This window comes from Nomascus leucogenys, chromosome 1a (assembly GCF_006542625.1).
Source record: "Nomascus leucogenys isolate Asia chromosome 1a, Asia_NLE_v1, whole genome shotgun sequence".
NCBI lineage: Eukaryota > Metazoa > Chordata > Mammalia > Primates > Hylobatidae > Nomascus > Nomascus leucogenys.
Genome location: NC_044381.1, coordinates 90582055 through 90600334, shown reverse-complemented (window position 1 = coordinate 90600334; position 18280 = coordinate 90582055). Strand labels below are relative to the sequence as shown.

General features: G+C 45.8%; 2 protein-coding genes across 5 annotated transcripts in view; one reads left to right on the top strand and one right to left on the bottom strand.

Moving 5' to 3' along the window:
• HEATR4 (HEAT repeat containing 4) overlaps window positions 1-18280 on the top strand; it is a 57681-nt gene that overhangs the window by 21112 nt on the left and 18289 nt on the right. For all 3 annotated transcript variants that reach the window (XM_030813085.1, XM_030813082.1, XM_030813090.1), the window contains 9 exons: window positions 822-1025; window positions 2910-3053; window positions 5730-5891; window positions 6904-7064; window positions 8637-8741; window positions 12172-12290; window positions 14427-14607; window positions 16013-16082; window positions 16811-17000. In XM_030813085.1, coding sequence (XP_030668945.1) covers window positions 822-1025; window positions 2910-3053; window positions 5730-5891; window positions 6904-7064; window positions 8637-8741; window positions 12172-12290; window positions 14427-14607; window positions 16013-16082; window positions 16811-17000 — 1336 coding nt within the window. The remainder of the gene's footprint in view (window positions 1-821; window positions 1026-2909; window positions 3054-5729; window positions 5892-6903; window positions 7065-8636; window positions 8742-12171; window positions 12291-14426; window positions 14608-16012; window positions 16083-16810; window positions 17001-18280) is intronic.
• The window catches only part of RIOX1 (ribosomal oxygenase 1), a 49611-nt gene that overhangs the window by 25261 nt on the left and 6070 nt on the right, over window positions 1-18280 (bottom strand). The gene's annotated exons all lie outside the window — the stretch shown is intronic.

Genomic DNA, 18280 nt, shown 5'->3' with positions numbered 1-18280 from the left:
TCGTCCAGGTTGGAATGCAGTGGCGCAATCTCAGCTCACTGCAACCTCCGCCTCTCAGGTTCAAGTGATTCTCCTGCCTCAGCCTCTCAAGTAGCTGAGACTACAAGCACATGCCACCATGCCCGGCTAATTTTTTGTATTTTAGTAGAGACGGGGTTTTCACCGTGTTAGCCAGGATGGTCTCGATCTCCTGACCTCATGATCTGCTCACCTTGGCCTCTCAAAGTACTGGGATTACAGGCATGAGCCACTGCACCCGGCCAACTATAGCTTTTCTAACTATATCTAATATTTATGGTTTCTTCTGTTCTCAAATTTCTGTTGTCATGAGGAAAAACTCAGATGTTAAAATCTTTAAAATTTCACAGCTTATAGCACTATTACTCTCCCCAAATTAAAAACATTAAAAGGAAAACTTAATACTTTAGAAATAATGGCCAATGACACTAAATTGCAACGTATCAAATATTGAATTTTATGAGCAAATCTCGTTATGTATAAACATATTTATGTTCCTAAAGATTTAGGTTCCTAAAGATAACCTTTAAACTTATAGAAAGGTTTGTAGATATCTCAGTTTCCCCCCACAAATCTCTCGCCCCCATCATCATCATGGCTTACCATGTCTGCAGTCAGTACTTTCCATAATTCCCTGTGTACTTGTACTCAGTTCCCCATATAATCATGGAGAAATTCACTCTTGAGGGTTTTGTTTTGCTTTGGTACTAGTCAGGAATAGGAATGGGATGCAAGCTGGGGCCACTGTGTGGCAGGGCCTAAGGCAGTGGGGTGAAAAGACCTCACACTGCCACGTTGCACAGCTTGCAGACCCGTGCAAGGAGCCCTGCGCTGGACTGCTTTGCCCACCCCCGCCAAGGATATGCTGCTGCAGGTGGGTGAGAAGGATGTGCCTATTAAGACCAGGAGATTGAAGAAGCAGGCAAAATCACTGCAGGAGGATGTGACCTGGGAACTGGTGGCCCTGCGGAGGATGATGAAGGAATGGAAGACTGCCTGGGCTCTGAGTGAGTGAAGGGAGGTCCTGTGATACTGTATGTTTGTGAGAAGTGGTTCTCATCTGGGACTAGGCTTTCTCAGTCTTTGAAAAATCCATCCCTGCTTTGTGAAATGTAAAAATCTGGTTGCCTCATTAAGGCTAGACAAGAGCCTTTCACACACTGGGTGTTAGATGAACTTCAGTTGACATATATCTGGGTGCTTTTTGCATGGGTGGGTATTACTTCGGTAATTTGTGGAAACTCATTATTACACTGCAGACTTCAGAGGCAGGGACCTTATCTTTTTTTTTTTTTTTTTTTTTTTGAGACTTAGTTTCGCTCTTGTTGCCTCGGCTGGAGTGCAATGGCGGGATCCCAGCTTACTGCAACCTCTGCTTCCTGGTTTCAAGTGATTCTTCTGCCTCAGCCTCCTGAGTAGCTAGGATTACAGGCACCCGCCACCACACTTGGTTAACTTTTTGTATTTTTGGTAGAGATGGGGTTTCACCATGTTGACTAGACTGGTCTCAAACTCCTGACCTCAGGTGATCTGCCCGCCTTGGCCACCGTGCCAGCCCCCCTTTTCTTATTTCTGAGATGGAATTTCACTCTGTTGCCCAGGCTGGAGTGCAATGGCACTTGTTTTGGCTCACTGCAACCTCTACCTCCCAGGTTCAAGCGATTCTCCTGCCTCAGCCTCCCGAGTAGCTGGGACTACAGACATGTGCCACAATGTCTGGCTAATTTTTGTGTTTTCAGTAGAGACAGGGTTTCACCATGTTGACCAGGGTGGTCTCGAACTCCTGACTTCAGGTGATCTCCCCGCCTTGGCCTCCCAAAGTGCTGGGATTACAAGCATAAGCCACTGCACCCAGGCAACCCTATCTTATTGATTTCCAAACTTTATGCTCAGTAAATGATGCATGAAGGGAAGAACAAAATATGCTGTCCAACTATTGTCCATGTCGTAGTTGACTGTAGTATCAGCAACCCCTCTCCAAAATTCATTCGTAGAGTTGGGGCTATCCTATACCTACTTTGCCTTCAAAGATAGGACAGTAGAAGTCTGAGTGCCTGGGACAAAGTAATGGCCTGGCAAGGACTGTTGAAAGCTATGGTATTTGAGAACTCAATAGCTGCCAGCTTTCAGAACATGATAGACAAGCTTAGTTAGTGCAGGAAAAAGAGAGGCAATCCATTAGATAAACTGGATCAGATAAACAACAACAAAAAAGACTGAAGGAAGCACCTACAGATAGTAGGAGCTTTGAAATAAAAGTTTGATACCTGCCAAAAGAGTAGTTAGCAACTAAAATGAGGAAGATGTTGAAAGCCAAATGGAAGTACCCTCAAAGACAAAGAACCTAAGGAAAACCACAATAATTAACATTTATTGAACCTTCATTATTTCGTCAGGCATTTTGCTAAACACTTTGTCTCGTTAACTCATTTAACACTAAGAATAACTCAATATGTGGGTTCTAGTATTACGCCTATATTACATATTACAAATAAGAAATCTCAGGCTCAGGGTTAAGTAACTTATCCACAGTCACACAGCTAATAACTGTGATCCCAAACCAGGTATGTCTGAAAACAAAGTACTCTTAACTACTTTGTTTTATTGTCACTTTTATTTCCCAGATGGTTACAACAAAAAGTGATTTAAGGAAAGAGAGATAGATACGATGGGGTTGGGAGAAGTTTTGTCTGGGAACCTACTTGAGAGGCTACATGGATCATCAGAGAAATAACTCCCTAAAGACCCCATCTCTGGGCCCTTTATTCTTCTGAGCTAATGTTTTGCTTGAATTATTCTGGGTGAAGGGCAGACTTCTTGTCACCTGCCTGCAGCACAATATCTAACCCTAACCAGGTGGTTCTCTTTTCATTTCTGTCACTGCGGCTCAGTCATAGAGTGGCACCATGAGACAGTAGAGAACCTGCTTCGGAGCTTGGGAGACCTGCATGATGATGTTCGGATCAAAGCTATCACCACATGTGCCACAGCTGCTTTGGAACGGCCCCGGCTTGCCACCAGCCAGAGAGACTCAGGTGAGAGCCAAAGCTGAACTGCTTGAGAACATAAGCAACTCATAAAGCCATGGAACATCTGAACTGATAGAGACCCAGGGCTTCTCTGAGATCATTTTACAAATGTAGAAACCAAGACTTAGAGACTGGCCTATATATACATGCTTATCAGCAATAGAGATGAGATTAAAATTCCAGACTTCTAGTCCAGTAATTTTTGAACTACATTTCATCACCTTTTGTTTGCTCAGTGGCCTGCAGAGAAGTTAACATTTCCCACCTTGAAGAGCCCATTCTTTTTTGTTTTTGTTTTTTTTTTTTTTGGTAGAGACTGTGTCTTGCTACGTTGACCAGGCTAGTCGTGAACTCCTGGCCTCAAGTAATCCTCCCACTTTAACCTCCCAAACTGCTGGGATTACAGGCGTGAGCCACTGTGCCCAGCCAAGATCCCATTCTTTTTTATTTTATTTATTTATTTATTTATTTATTTATTTATTTATTTTTGAGACAGAGTCTTGCTCTGTCACCCAGGCTGGAGTGCAGTGGCGCGATCTCTGCTCACTGCAACCTCCACCTCCCAGGTTCAAGCAATTCTCCTGCCTTAGTCTCCCGAGTAGCTGGGACTACATACAGGCGTATGCCACCATGCCCAGCTCATTTTTTTGTATTTTTAGTAGAGATGGGGTTTCACCATATTGGCCAGGCTGGTCTTGAACTCCTGACCTCAAGTGATCCACCCACCTCAGCCTCCCAAAGTGCTGGGATTACAGGCATGAGCCACCGCACCTGACAAAATCTTAAAATATGATTCACAGGCTCAGCTGTGCCACTCCTTGGGCAGTCAGCTAACCTCTCTGAGCTTCAAATTCCCTATCTATAAAACGAGACTAGTGGTAGACAAAGGGATAACAAACCTTTCCCCTTCCTACTTGAGAATTTGAACTTCAGTTAAATGCCCACCTGTTCCCCTAAAAACCTGATAAGAACTATCTTTATAGGCAACATTGGTTATGATATAAACCCTGTTTGATAAATTACATTGGGACTGAGAAGAGCTATAAGTGAAATATAAATACTTGATAGGGACACCATAGTTTGGGCCTCCCTGGATATTGTAACTTATAACAGGCAGGCCCTTTGTGGACCCTAGAATTGTGTCTATGGAGTTTTTATAAGAGATATTAGTTCCTGTAAAGCATAAATTCACCCAGTGAATAAACAATATGTTCCTGTGCTGTCCCCAAGACTCTGTGGAATGCTCAAGACAGCCTCAAGAACTCCAGCCAAGGCCAGGCATGGTGGCTTACGCTTGTAATTCCAGCACTTTGGAAGGCCAAGGCGGGTGGATCATCTGAGGTCAAGGGTTCAAGACCAGCCTGGTCAACATGGTGAAACTTCATCTCTACCAAAAATACAAAAATTAGCCAGGCATGGTGACAGGTGCCTGTAGTCCCAGATACTCGGAAGGCTGAGGCAGAAGAATCTCCTGAACCCAGGAAGCAGAGGTTGCAGTGAGCCAAGATTGTGCCATTGCACTCCAGCCTGGGCAACAGAGCAAAAACTCTATCTCAAACAAAAACAAAAACAAAAACACTCCAGCCAATAGGGATGCCTGATGCTGCTGCCCTGTTGACAAACTATGCTCCTGTCCCATATTCTTCTGGTGCCATGCATGGCCCAAGACAGTCTTATGAACCTTAATGTTTAGTTGAACCAAAAAAGACTCCCTAATGAGCTCTACAATGATACCTACCTTGCCTAATTCAACCAAGGTTGAAAGATAATGAGATAATCAATGTGAAAACACTATATTATAAAGCACTACCTAAATATAATTCTTCTTACAAATATAAAGGCTCGGCTGGGCGCAGTGGCGCACGCCTGTAATCCCAGCATTTTGGGAGGCCGAGGCAGGTGGATCACAAGGTCAGGAGATCGAGACCATCCTGGCTAACACGGTGAAACCCCGTCTCTACTAAACATACAAAAAATTAGCTGGGCGTGTTGGCGGGCGCCTGTAGTCCCAGCTACTCGGGAGGCTGAGGCAGGAGAATGGTGTGAACCCGGGAGGCGGAGCTTGCAGTGAGCTGAGATCGTGCCACTGCACTCCAGCCTGGGGGACAGAGCGAGACTCCGTCTCAAAAAAAATAAAAAAATAAAAAATTAGCTGGGCGCCTGTAGTCCCAGCTACTCGGGAGGCTGAGGCAGGAGAATGGCGTGAACCCAGGAGGCGGAGCTTGCAGTGAGCGGAGATCACACCACTGCACTCCAGCCCAGGCGACAGAGCAAGACTCCATCTCAAAAAATACATAAAATAAATTATCTATCTATCTATCTATCTATCTATCTATCTATCTAAAGGCTCATGGGGCAAATTGGTTGCTTTTAATCTGTAAAACTAATGGTGTAGTTCACTGTAGCCTAGCTGGAAACATTCTTCTTCGGCTTAAATATAGCTGTTTAGAGGCTAGATGATAAAGGATTGGGAATTGGCATACCAGCACACAGGTGAGATTTAACACCTTGAGCATAAAATCCTGCCCATCTGAAGGGCTCAGCTAAACTGTAGTTATATTACATAGCACTAAGCAACTGCAACTGGGACTGAGGTTGGCCACCACATGGCTATAGAAAGCAAGCTGTGTGTGAGAAAAGCAAAGGGGCTAGTACTCTCTTACCTGGCTCTTTTGATCACAGACAAGACCATCCAGGACTTGCCGGAGGTTCTACTGCCTGCCCTAGAGGCTGCTCTTTGTGACAAGAATGCCCATGTGCGGATGGCAGCAGCAATATGCCAATATGCCATACAGTCACATAATCCCCTTGCCCGGAACATCATGCAGACTGCCCTTCTGAAGGGTGAGTAACTCCCTGTTACTTCTGACCTGGAAATATAGGATAGACATCTCACTATCAGCTTTCCCAGTCCTTTCCACTCCACTGTCATGCTCTGCAATGTCTGCTGTATTGGGTTTAGATTTATGTTAGACCATTTGAAAATTAGGGCCAGATGCTGTTGCTCACACCTGTAATCCCAGCACTTTGGGAGGCCAAGGCGACAGGATCGTCTAAGCATAGGAGTTCTAAACCAGCCTGGGCAACATAACAAGACGCCATCTCTATAAAAAATTTTAAAATTAGCCAAGTGTGGTGGTGTGCTCCAGTAGACCCAGCTACCTAGGAGGCTGAGGCAGACCTATATATACATGCTTATCAGAGTCAGCTTGAGCCCAGGGGGTTGAAGCTGCAGTAAGCCACAACGGTGCCACTGTACTCCAACCTGGGTGACAGAGCAAGACCCTGTCTCTAAAAAAAAGGAAAAAAAGAAAATTTGCTCTTTCTAGGTACTTTAACAAAACAGGTACACTGCCACCAAGTGGTAGCTGGACTAAATTTTTTTTTTTTTTTTTTTTTTTTGAGACATAGTTTCACTCTCGTTGCCCAGGCTGGAGTGCGATGGTGGGATCTCAGCTCACTGCAACCTCTGCCTCCTGGGTTCAAGCAATTCTCCTGCCTCAGCCTCCCAAGTAGCTGGGATTACAGGCGTGTGCCACCACGCCCGGCTGATTTTTGTATTTTTAGTAGAGATGGAGTTTTACCATGTTGGCCAGGCTGGTCTCGAACTCCTGACCTTAGGTGATCCGCCCACCTTGGCCTCCCAAAATGTGGGGATTACAGGTGTTAGCCACGGCGCCCAGCCAATATGATTCTTCTAAGTATGGTTTAAATAAGAAATTGTATTTCTAGACTGAGTGGGGCACAAGGAAGTGAGATATCAGGTGGGTGGCAGCCTTGGGTATCATTCCAAAGGCTGTTCTCTAGAGGGAAAACACATCACCATTCTGAACTCTTTTTCACCCAACTGTGGCAGGTAACAGTGTGGATAGCTGGGCTGCAGCTCAGTGCTTGGCTCTGGAAGGTACTGCCACTTACCCTGTGATTAAGAGGATCCTCCACCAGCTGTTTACAAAGAAGAATGAGGACACTGAGGAACAGTCTTATATCCTCCTGAGCCATCTGAGTGAGAAGACAGTATGTGTCCATTACCGGGTCAGAGAAAGATACAGTTTTTGGGAGCAATTAGGTCTTTGAGGTCAGTGAATGTAAGCAATCTAAAATGCAGCTGGGGCCGGGGCAGTGGCTCATGCCTCTAATCCCAACACTTCAGGAGGCTGAGGCAGATGGATCACTTGAAGTCAAGAGTTCGAGACCAGACTGGCCAACATGGGTGAAACCTCATCTCTACTAAAAATACAAAAATTAGACAGGTGCAGTGGTGCACACCTGTAGTCCCAGCTACTCGGGAGGCTGAGGCATGAAAATCGCTTCAGCCTGGGAGGTGGAGATTGCAATGAGCTGAGATCACACCACTACACTCCAGCCTAGGTGATAGAGCAAGACTCTGTCTCAAACAAATAAAATAAAATGCAGCTGGGCTGGGCATGGTCGCTCACGCCTGTAATCCCAGCACTTTGGGAGGCTGAGGTGGGAGTATCCTTTGAGTCCAGGTTTTCAAGACCAGCCTGGGCAATATAGTGAGACCCTGTCTCTACAAAAAAAGAAATAAAATTAGTCAGGCATGGTGGTATGTGCCTGTAATCCTAGCTACTCAGGAGGCTGAGGTGGGAGAATCACTTGAGCCTGGCAGGTTGGGGCTGCAGCAAGCTGAGATCACACCACTGTACTCCAGCCTGAGTGACAGAGCAAGACCCTGTCTCAAAAAATTAATTACATAATTAGTTAATTAGATAAAATGCAGCCGGTTGGGTTGACGATCTCAAGCATAAGTAAAGGTAGAATAAGCATGAGTAAACCTGGGTGTAGAGGTGTATACAAGGGGAAGTCACAACAGTTAGCTGAGAGAAAAGTGAGAATTAGGTTGCAAATGGTCTCTATTTGCATATGCAAGAAGAGTTGTGACATGTAGAATTTGCTTCTGCTAGAAGTTTCCCATTGAAAACTGCAGAGACCTACATTTGTGTTTAGTTACTTTCAATAGAAATGTGAAAGTCATAAGCTTGAGGCATATAAAAATCATTTTAGGGGTAAAAACAGTTAAAGACAGGAGGCCGGGCGCGGTGGCTCACGCCTGTAATCCCAGCACTTTGGGAGGCCGAGGCGGGCAGATCACCTGAGGTCAGGAGTTCAAGACTAGCCTGGCACCAACATGGTAAAACCCTGCCTCTACTAAAAATACAAAAATTAACTGGGCGTGGTGGCAGGCACCTGTAATCCCAGCTACTTGGGAGGCTGAGGCAGCAGAATCACTTGAACCCGAGAGGTGGAAGTTGCAGTGAGCCGAGATCGCGCCACTGCACTCCAGCCTGGGGGACAAGAGCAAGACTTCTTCTCAGAAACAAACAAACAAACAAACAAACAAAAACAGTTAAAGTCAGGAAAGGAAGGTCCCAGTTTTCTGTTTAAGTTATTAAATTTGTATTTTGTTCCCCAATTTATGATCCCAGAGTCAGTTGGCTGTGATGGAAACATGCCCCATCTCTTGTAAGCCCACTGGTGACATTAATAATGCAGGATGCCATGTCAGAATGTAACTTCAAGATTCTAGTATCTCTAAAAGTGATTGTAAGTCTTCCATTTCCTCAGACCCTGATATACACCATGCTTGCTGTGGAGCTGAACAGCTGTCAATGGAAGAACCGGATTGTGGCCTGCCAGGCTTTCTCCCGGATCAGTGGAAATGTCTGCTTGGTAAACCTCTTTCTTTGCCTCCAGGACAGAAAGCCTAAGAGAGGCTGAGCTACAGAGGCCTTCTACTTTTTGCTATGTATTATTCCATTCTTACCAAACAGATCCGTGCTCCCACATCACTACTTCTTATTTCTAGCCCAGAATTATCTTCAAATGCTAATATGTCTGTCTGGAAGCCAATGCTTCTCAGTGCACTGGTGGTCCATAAACTGTTGGTAACTGATCCACAATGAAATGGCACAAAAACTGACAGGAGTTTAGAAACGTTTATAGTAGGCCGGGTGCGATGGCTCACATCTGTAATCCCAGCACTTGGGGAGGCCAAGGCAGGCGGATCATGAGGTCAGGAGTTGGAGACCAGCCTCACCAACATGGTGAAACTCCACCTCTACTAAAAATATAAAAATTAGCAGGGTGTGGTGGCACGCACCTATAATCCCAGCTACTCGGGAGGCTGAGGCAGGAGAATCGCTTGAACCCAGAGGCAGAGGTTGCAGTGAACCAAGATCTCACCACTGCACTCTAGCCTGGGTGACAGAGGAGACTCCATCTCAAAAAAAAAAAAAAAGAAACGTTTATAGTAATTTGATATTGCCTCAATATCAACAGACTTTATCAGTCAATGGCATATTTTCCCCCCCAAAATTGGTTCTTCATCAAAGATCATTCGAGAAGCACTGACTTAAACTACCCAAAAACCCATCTAAATGAGTGTCTGTGCTGCTTCTCTGAGTGTTCGGCACACACATATAAAACATAGTTCCGGCCAGGCATGGTGGCTCACACCTGTAATGCCAGCACTTTGGGAGGCTGAGGCAGGTGGATCAGAGCTCAGGAGTTTGAGACCAGCCTGGCCAACATAGTGAAACCCCATCTGTACTAAAATACAAAAATTAGCCAGGTGTGGTGGCTGGCACCTGTAATCCTAGCTACTTGGGAGGCTGAGGCACAAGAATTGCTTGAACCTGGGAGGGAGAGGTTGCAGTGAGCTGAGATCGTGCCACTGCACTCCAGCCTGGGCGACAGTGCGAGACGCTGTCTCAAAAAAAAACAAAAACAAAACAAAAAAACCATCATCCCAGCTTTCACAAAATTAACACTATGGTAGAAATAACAAGACTAATATATACAAATGATTCAAGAACAAGCAATAAGTATAAGGTACTCTTTTTAAAACTTTTCAGAGAGAGAGAGATTAGTGTGGGTTAAATTTATTGGTTAAAGTTCTGTGAAGGGGTCCGGTACGGTGGCTCATGCCTGTAATCTCAGCACCTTGGGAGGCTGAGGTGGGTGGATCACTTGAGACCAGGAGTTTGAAACCAGCCTGGTCATCATGGCGAAATCCCATCTCTAATTAGCTGGGCGTGGTGGCACACACCTGTCATCCCAGCTACTTGGGAGGCTGAGGAAGGAGAATCGCTTGAACTTGGGAGGCAGAGGTTTCAGTAAGCCAAGATCGTGCCACTGCAGTCCAGCCTGGGTGACAGAGCGAGACTCCATCTAAAAAAAAAAAAAAACAAAAAACGGTGAAGATGGTGGGGCTCAGCTAGAACTAAAGAGGGAATTCCCGGCAACACTTCGTTTTTGCCATTATTTCCCAATCATCTTCAGCTGTCCAAATGGGCGCTTTCGCTTCTTCCTATGTGCTACTTCATCTTCTTAAAACTTTGGGTATCTCCAGAATAGCCCAGAACATTGCCATTCCCATGATAAGTGAACATCCTCCACTCTGTAACCCTGACATTTTGATATGGAAAGCACAAAATCTGGCCACTCAGTATAGTAATCACCTGAAAAGGTTTTGGACTTGGGTTAGTTCTGTCTCAAGTGCTATAGCACCCTGCTGCTAAAGTCCTGGACCAGCAGCACAGGCGTCACCTAGGAGCTTATTAGAAATGCAAAAATCGGCCGGGCACAGTGGCTCACACCTGTAATCCCAGTACTTTAGGAGGCCGAGGAGGGCGGATCACGAGGTCAGGAGATCGAGACCATCCTGGCTAACACGGTGAAACCCTGTCTCTACTAAAAATACAAAAAATTAGCCGGGTATGGTGGCAGGCACCTGTAGTTCCAGCTACTCGGGAGGCTGAGGCAGGAGAATAGTGTGATCCCGGGAGGTGGAGGTTGCAGTGAGCCAAGATCGCACCACCATGCCCCAGCCTGGGCAACAGAGCGAGGCTCTGTCTCAAAAAAAAAAAAAAAAAAAATTAGCCAGGCGTGGTGGCACATGCCTGTAATCCCAGCTACTCAGGAGGCTCAGGCAGGAGAATCACTTGAACCCGGGAGGTGGAGGTTGCAGTGAGCCGAGATCGCGCCATTGCACTCCAGCCTAGGCAACAAGAGTGAAACTCCGTCTCAAAAAAAAAAAAAAAAAGAAATGCAAAAATCTCATCTTAGGGCAGCTCAATCAGAATCTGCATCTTAACAATATCATTTTAACAACTTCCAATTCATTTGTACCTTCACCTCCTTGGCACTTGTCACTTAGAATTGTCAACTGAAAGTAAAAAGACATGCAGAGCTAGCAGGGGCTGAGGTAAAGATGACGAGGACTTCATGGCAGACTGCTGGAGCTAAGAAAGGCAGTATTTCTATAAGTCTTTTCACTCATTCAGTAAGCATGCAGTTTCTGACCACATCCGATGCACTAGGCACTATGCTACCGCTGGAGGTGCAGGGATAAGTCTTCCCTTAGTAAATGTTATAAATAGCTAGAACAGAAGCAGCTATAAGGTGTTGTGGGGATTTCCTGTGCTTACAAGGGGCAAAGAACACTAAGGAGATGTTTTTATTTTATTTTTTTAAATTTTTAATAAAAGATCAGTGTGATAGGAAGGAGATGCTTTTGAGCTAAATCCTAAAGGAAGACTACAAAGACATCAAGTACCAGGTAGGAGTAGAGAAGGGAGATACTTCTAGCAGGAAGAACAGCGTTAGCACGTTTACACAATCATCTTTGCCCATTCCTCTCTGAGAGAAGTGCACTTATAGAGCGACCAACTGTTCTGGTTTGTCCACGCCATGGGACTTTCAGTACCAAAACCAGGAGAGTCCCAGGCAAACTGCAATGAGCTGGTGACCTCAACAAGTATCACTTTCAAATTTTAAGTCTCCCAGGTACAGGTTATGTTGGCACTGATACTACATAGTTTAAAGGATGAGCTTGGGAGAGCTGGGTTTGAGTCCTGGTTCCAGCACTCACCAGGTTAACCTTGGACAAGTTGATCAAAGCCTCCATTCTATCATCTGTAAATGGTAGTAATATCTGCCCCACTGGATTCTTTGGGAGAGTAAGGGATGGGAAAAAAACACTCAGGACAATCCTCATTAGTAAAGTGATGAGTAAAAAAAGAAGAAAAAACAGCACAATGCCAAGCACAAAATTAACATTCAGTAAGTGATGATACCTAATGATCATACCTATTTATAGGATATGAAACATAAGTTGATCCAGCTGATGTGGAATGACTGGAATAAGGAAGTGAGGCGAGCAGCTGCACAGGCGCTGGGGCAAATGAGCCTCGGGAAAGAGGTGCACGACATAATCAGGTAAGACCCAGTCAACATGAGGAGACACTCTTCTAAATTCTTAGAAGTGTTTAGGAGGCAGGCCGGGCACGGTGGCTCCCAACACTTTGGGAAGATAAGGCGGGCGGATCACAAGGTCAGGAGATCGAGACCATCCTGGCTAACACAGTAAAATCCTGTCTTTACTAAAAATACAAAAAATTAGCCAGGCGTGGTAGCACATGCCTGTCATCCCAGCTACTCGGGAGGCTGAGGCAGGAGAATCGCTTGAACCTGGGAGGCGGAGGTTGCAGTGAGCAGAGATCGCACCACTGCACTCCAGCCTGGTGACAGAGCGAGACTCCATCTCAAAAAAAAAAGTGCTTAGGAGGCCTAGGATCCAGCCACCCAGCATTTGTTGAGCTCCTCTGTACGGACCCTGGACCAGGTCCCAATGTAAAAAATTAACGGTCCCTACAAACTAACAACGTGGCCAGGGAAAGAAGCATTGAGTGCCCAGTAGGTGTGAGGCAATGGTTTGGTTGTTGGAGGGTGTTCAAAAGTATGACGCAATTCTGATGACCACATGCAAAATATACAAACACCTAATTAAAAATACCAAATCATTAAAAACTAGAAGAAATGGCGTATACCATAACTGCTGGAGCAGAAAAATGGAATACTCAGCGTGGCTAGAGGAGTAAGGCCAAGTTTCACGGAGGGTGGCTAAGACTGCACAGGAGGCCCAGCCCAGTGGCACACGCCTGTAATCCCAATACTTTGAGACTCCCAAGCAGGAGGATCAACTAAGCCCAGGAGTTCGAGACCAGCCTGGGCAACATAGCAAGACCTTCCCTCTACTAAAAATTAAAAAAAAAAAAAATTGGCCAGGCACGGTGGCTCACTCCTGTAATCCCAGCACCTTGGGAGGCCGAGGCGGGTGGATCACAAGGTCAGGAGATCGAGACCATCCTGACTAACACGGTGAAACCCTGTCTCTACTAAAAATACAAAAGGGCGTGGTGGTGGGCACCTGTAGTCCCAGCTATTCGGAAGGCTGAGGCAGGAGAATGGCATGAACCTGGGAGGTGGAGCTTGCAGTGAGCGGAGATTACGCCACTGCACTCCAGCCTGGGTGACAGAGTGAGACTCTGTCTCAAAAATAATAATAATAAAATAAAATAAATAAAAAATTAGCCAGTGTGGTGGTGTATGCCTGTAGTCCCAGCTACTTGGGAGGCTGAGGCAAGAGGACTGCCTGGGTCCAGGAAGTCCAAAGCTGTCATGAGCCATCTTCATGCCACTGCATTCCAGCCTGGGCAACAGAGAAAGACCCTATCTCAAAAAAAAAAAAAGAGAGAGAGACTGCATAGGAGCCAGGCAGAGTGGGTAAGGGCCTATAATCCAAGCTACTCAGGCTGAGGCAGGAGAATCACTTGAGGTCAGGAGTTCAAGACCAGCCTGGGCAACATAGCAAGACCCCATCTCTAAAAATAATTTAAGGCTGGGCGCGGTGGCTCATGCCTGTAATCCCAGCACTTTGGGAGGCAGAGGCGGGTGGATCACGAAGTCAGGAGATCAAGACCATCCTGGCTAACATGGTGAAACCCCATCTCTACTAAAAATACAAGAAAAACAAAATTTGGCGGGCGCCTATAGTCCCAACTACTCAGGAGGCTGAGGCAGGAGAATGGCGTGAACCCAGGAGGTAGCGCTTGCAGTGAGCGAAGATCGCGCCACTGCACTCCAGCCTGGGCAACAGACCAAGACTCCGTCTCAAAAAAATAATAAAATAAATAAAAATAATTTAAACAAACAAAAAGACTGCATAGGCATTCCAGGCTAGAAGCCAAATGCAGACATAATCATGGCACACGTGAGGGCGATGGAGAAGAGAACTTGACTGTGAAGAGGTGCAAGTTGACATTTTCCTTTATTCAGTCATTCAATGTAACTGAAAGCCCTGCATTACCTAATTACTGAACAGCTATGTATTAGGGACTCAAGTAAAGAAGACAATCGAGCTCTGTACCCAGTAAAACTTATCTCATGAGCAAAAGGCTGAATGGGATTGACAGCCTACAGAACCCGGATTTTATCATGAGGGCATTAGTGGGGGTTGGGAGTTAAGTACTGAAAGTTTAAGGAAGTGAAAGAAAAGCAACTTGTGCCTTACAGGGTCAAGCTGGGTCAAGGAAATTCCCAGGAGCGTGTGGAAGCTCTCTCCCTGATAGGTGAGCTCAAGCTTATGACCGCCAAGCTTCTCCCAAGCTTCCTGCACTGCTTCTCTGATGACTTCACAGCAGTTCGGCAGGCAGCCTGTTTAGCAGCTGGTGCCCTGCAGATCCGCGACAAGATGGTGAGTCAGGGAAACATATTCTCCTCTTACCTGATTGACCTGAAGAGGGCATTACCTTCCCTGGTTGTGCACAGTATGCTCAACATTCTGCGGGGACACAGAATGAGAGATCGGAACTGGGAAGGGGGTGTATAAGCCACTTCAAACAGGACTGTTTCAGGGGCATCCAATCTTTTGGCTTCCCTGGGCCACAATGGAAGAATTGTCTTGGGCCACATATAAAGTACACTAACACTAATGATAGTTGATGAGCTAAAAAAAAAAAAAAAAAAAAAAAAGTGCATAATTCTCTCTTTTTTTTTTTTTTTTTTTTTTGAGACGGAGTCTCGCTCTGTTACCCAAGCTGGAGTGCAGTGGAGCCATCTCGGCTCACTGCAAGCTCCACCTCCCAGGTTCACGTCATTCTCCTGCCTCAGCATCCTGTGTAGCTGGGACTACAGGCACCTGCCACCATGCCCAGCTAATTTTTTTGTGTTTTTAGTAGAGATGGGGTTTCACTGTGTTAGCCAGGATGGTCTCAATGTCCTGACCTCGTGATCCGCCCGCCTCAGCCTGCCAAAGTGCTGGGATTACAGGCATGAGCCACCGCGCCTGGCATAAATCTCATGTTTTAAGAAAGTTTACAAATTTGTGTTGGGCCGCATTCAAAGTTGTCCTAGGCCACATGTTGGACAAGCTTGGTTTAGCTCCCAGCCAGCCCAGACTTCAATTCTAGAGCACACCCCTGAATCCCGTTCTCACCTCAGTTAACTAGCTTCTCATTACCTGGGTGCTGATGGGCTTTAGGATCAACTCCCATAAATGGAGTTATAATTCTGTTATTAGGGAAAAATCTGTCTGAAGTGTTCAAGAGAAACCATATGGCCACAGATCTGTAGACTGAGAAAATCAATAGCAGATAATTCAGCTAATATACTCACTATGCATATAGGTTGGTACTTTAGGCTCCAGCTCATTTGTCACCAGAATTGATAGGTCATTTTTCAATTATAGCTCCTTCTAGAGATAAGTGGTTTCCCTGTTTCTGATTCGTTCTTTTGCTTTGTTTTGTTTTGTTTCCTTTTTTGAGATGGAGTCTCGCTCTGTCACCCAGGCTGGAGTACAGCAGCACGATCTCAGCTCACTACAACCTCCGCCTCCCAGGTTCAAGCAATTCTCCTACCTCAGCCTCCGAGTAGCTGGGATTACAGGCGTGTGACACCATGCCCGGTTAATTTTTGTATTTTTAGCAGAGACAGGGTTTCACCATGTTGGCCAGGCTGGTCTCAAACTCCTGACCTCAAGTGATCCGCCCACCTTGGCATCCCAAAATGCCGGGATTACAGGTGTGCACCACCACACCCAGCTGTTTCTGGTTCATTCTTGCTCTGGTCCACCCCACTCAACACTGCCTTTTCCATCCCAGGTGCTTGAATGCCTCCTGAACCTGATGCAGAGAGATCCTTACTGGAAAATCAAGGCCTTTGCCATTCGAGGTATTATAGAAGTAGTGCCCCAAACTCTTCAACCTTAAATACCTTTCCCTATGCAAGTAGAAATGATCCCCAGAAACTCTCTAATGGGGTGAAGTGCAGGAGAGTTAATGATCTTAGCTTTTCAGAAGTTCCTTGTCTGAGAAGAGAAAAATAATTTTCTTCTTCAATTTTTAGTGAAAGATCCTGAGTCTAGGTATATGTCAAAATTAAGTTAAAGAAAGGGCTGACAAGACAGTCCCTGCCAACAGAATTAAGGATAAGTTCCAAGTAGGTATCCAGTGCTGGATGCATCTTGCTTTCCTTGGAGATCTCAACTATTATGCTCGGCAAAAGTCAGATCAGTTTCAAGACTGCTACAGACCTAAAACCCTGCCCCTTAATCTGCCTAGTTTCTTTTTAGAATCTTTGGCATTGCTTCTCTTTTTGACATAGATAAATAATTGTGCCTCCTTTCCCATCACCCTGCTGGGACTAGGCAGGTCTTCCATGTTATTTGTTCTATATTTCATCCCCAATTAGGCAAATATCCTAATGGGCAAGGATGGGATGCAACATCCCTCTTCTAGGAATCCTTTAGAGGTAATGTCCCACTCTGACCTATCCCTAAAATTCTAATGGTGATTACCATCCAAAAGGGAAGGTATTGTTTGCAAAACTCAATTTATTTCTGGATGCTAGAATATAGTAAGCTCAGTCTTCAGTGACATGCTGCCCTCTAATCTCTGCAGCTTTGGGACAGATTGGGCAAGTAAGTCCCGAGCTGACGGATCTTCTGCTCTGGGCTATCCACTATGAAGAGTCACCGGGTGTACGGCTGGAAGCTTGCCGTAGCATCCTAGCCCTGAAACTTCAAGGGGACCGGGTCAGGGACACCTTCCTAGACGTGCTGCTCCTGGAGAACCATGATGCTGTTCTAAAGTAAGCACTAAACCTCTGGCTCCCACCATGATCTTATACTGCCAACTCTCACATCTTTGCTCATTGAATATGTTCCTGCCTTGCCAGGCTGCCTAATGGCAGTAAAAGCACTGGTTCACCTGCACATTCACCACTCACCTAAGTTAGGTAACCAAAAAACTGGCCTAAATTAGATTGAAAGTCAAGCTTATGTAGTTTATGCATCTTTTCTCCCCACCAGGATGGGTTTTGGCCGGGCGCGGTGGCTCATGCCTGTAATCCCAGCACTTTGGGAGGCTGAGACAGGCGGATCACCTGAGGTCGGGAATTCGAGACCAGGCTGACCAACATGGAGAAACCCCGTCTCTACTAAAAATACAAAATTAGCCAGGCATGGTGGCACATGCCTGTAATCCCAGCTACTAGGGAGGCTGAGGCAGGAGAATCACTTGAACCTGGGAGGTGGAGGTTGCGGTGAGCCGAGATGGTGCCATTGTACTCCAGCCTGGGCAACAAAACTCCGTCTCAAAAAAAAAAAAAAAAAAAAAGGATGGGTTTTAAGTTATTCATATATTCAACTAACATTTATCAAGTGCCTATTAGGACAACAAGTTTTAGAGTCAAAAAGACCAGGGTTTGAATTCCAGCTCTGGCATGCAATAGCTATGTGAGTCTGTGTAAGGTATTTAAACTCTGTGAGCCCATTTTTTTCATGTATCAAATGCAGGTGATAGTCTACATTATAGGGTTGTGGTGATAATTAATGAGATGACATGTTTAGCGCCTGTCATAAAGGTGTTCAGTAAATGGTACCTATTGGCACCTTCAAATATATTGTCTTGGCCAGATGCGGTGGCTCACATCTGTAATCCCAACGCTTTGGGAGGCTGAGGCAGATGGATCATCTGAGGTCTGGAGTTCTAGACCAGTCTGGCCAACATGGTGAAACCTGTCTCTACTAAAAATACAAAAATTAGACACACGTGGCCGGGTGCGGTGGCTCATACCTGTAGCCCCAACACTTTGGGAGGCCAAGGCGGGTGGATCACCTGAGGTCAGGAGTTCTAGACCAGCCTGGCCAACATGGTGAAACCCCATCTCTACTAAAAATACAAAAATCAGCTGGGCGTGGTGGCACGTGCCTGTAGTCCCAGCAACTCGGGAGGCTGAGGCAGGAGAAACTCTTGAACCCAGGAGGTGGAGGTTGCAGGGAGCCAAGACGAGATTGCGCCATTGCACTCCAGCTCTGGGAAACAGAGCAAGACTCCATCTCGCAAAAACAAAAAGCAAACAAAAAAGCC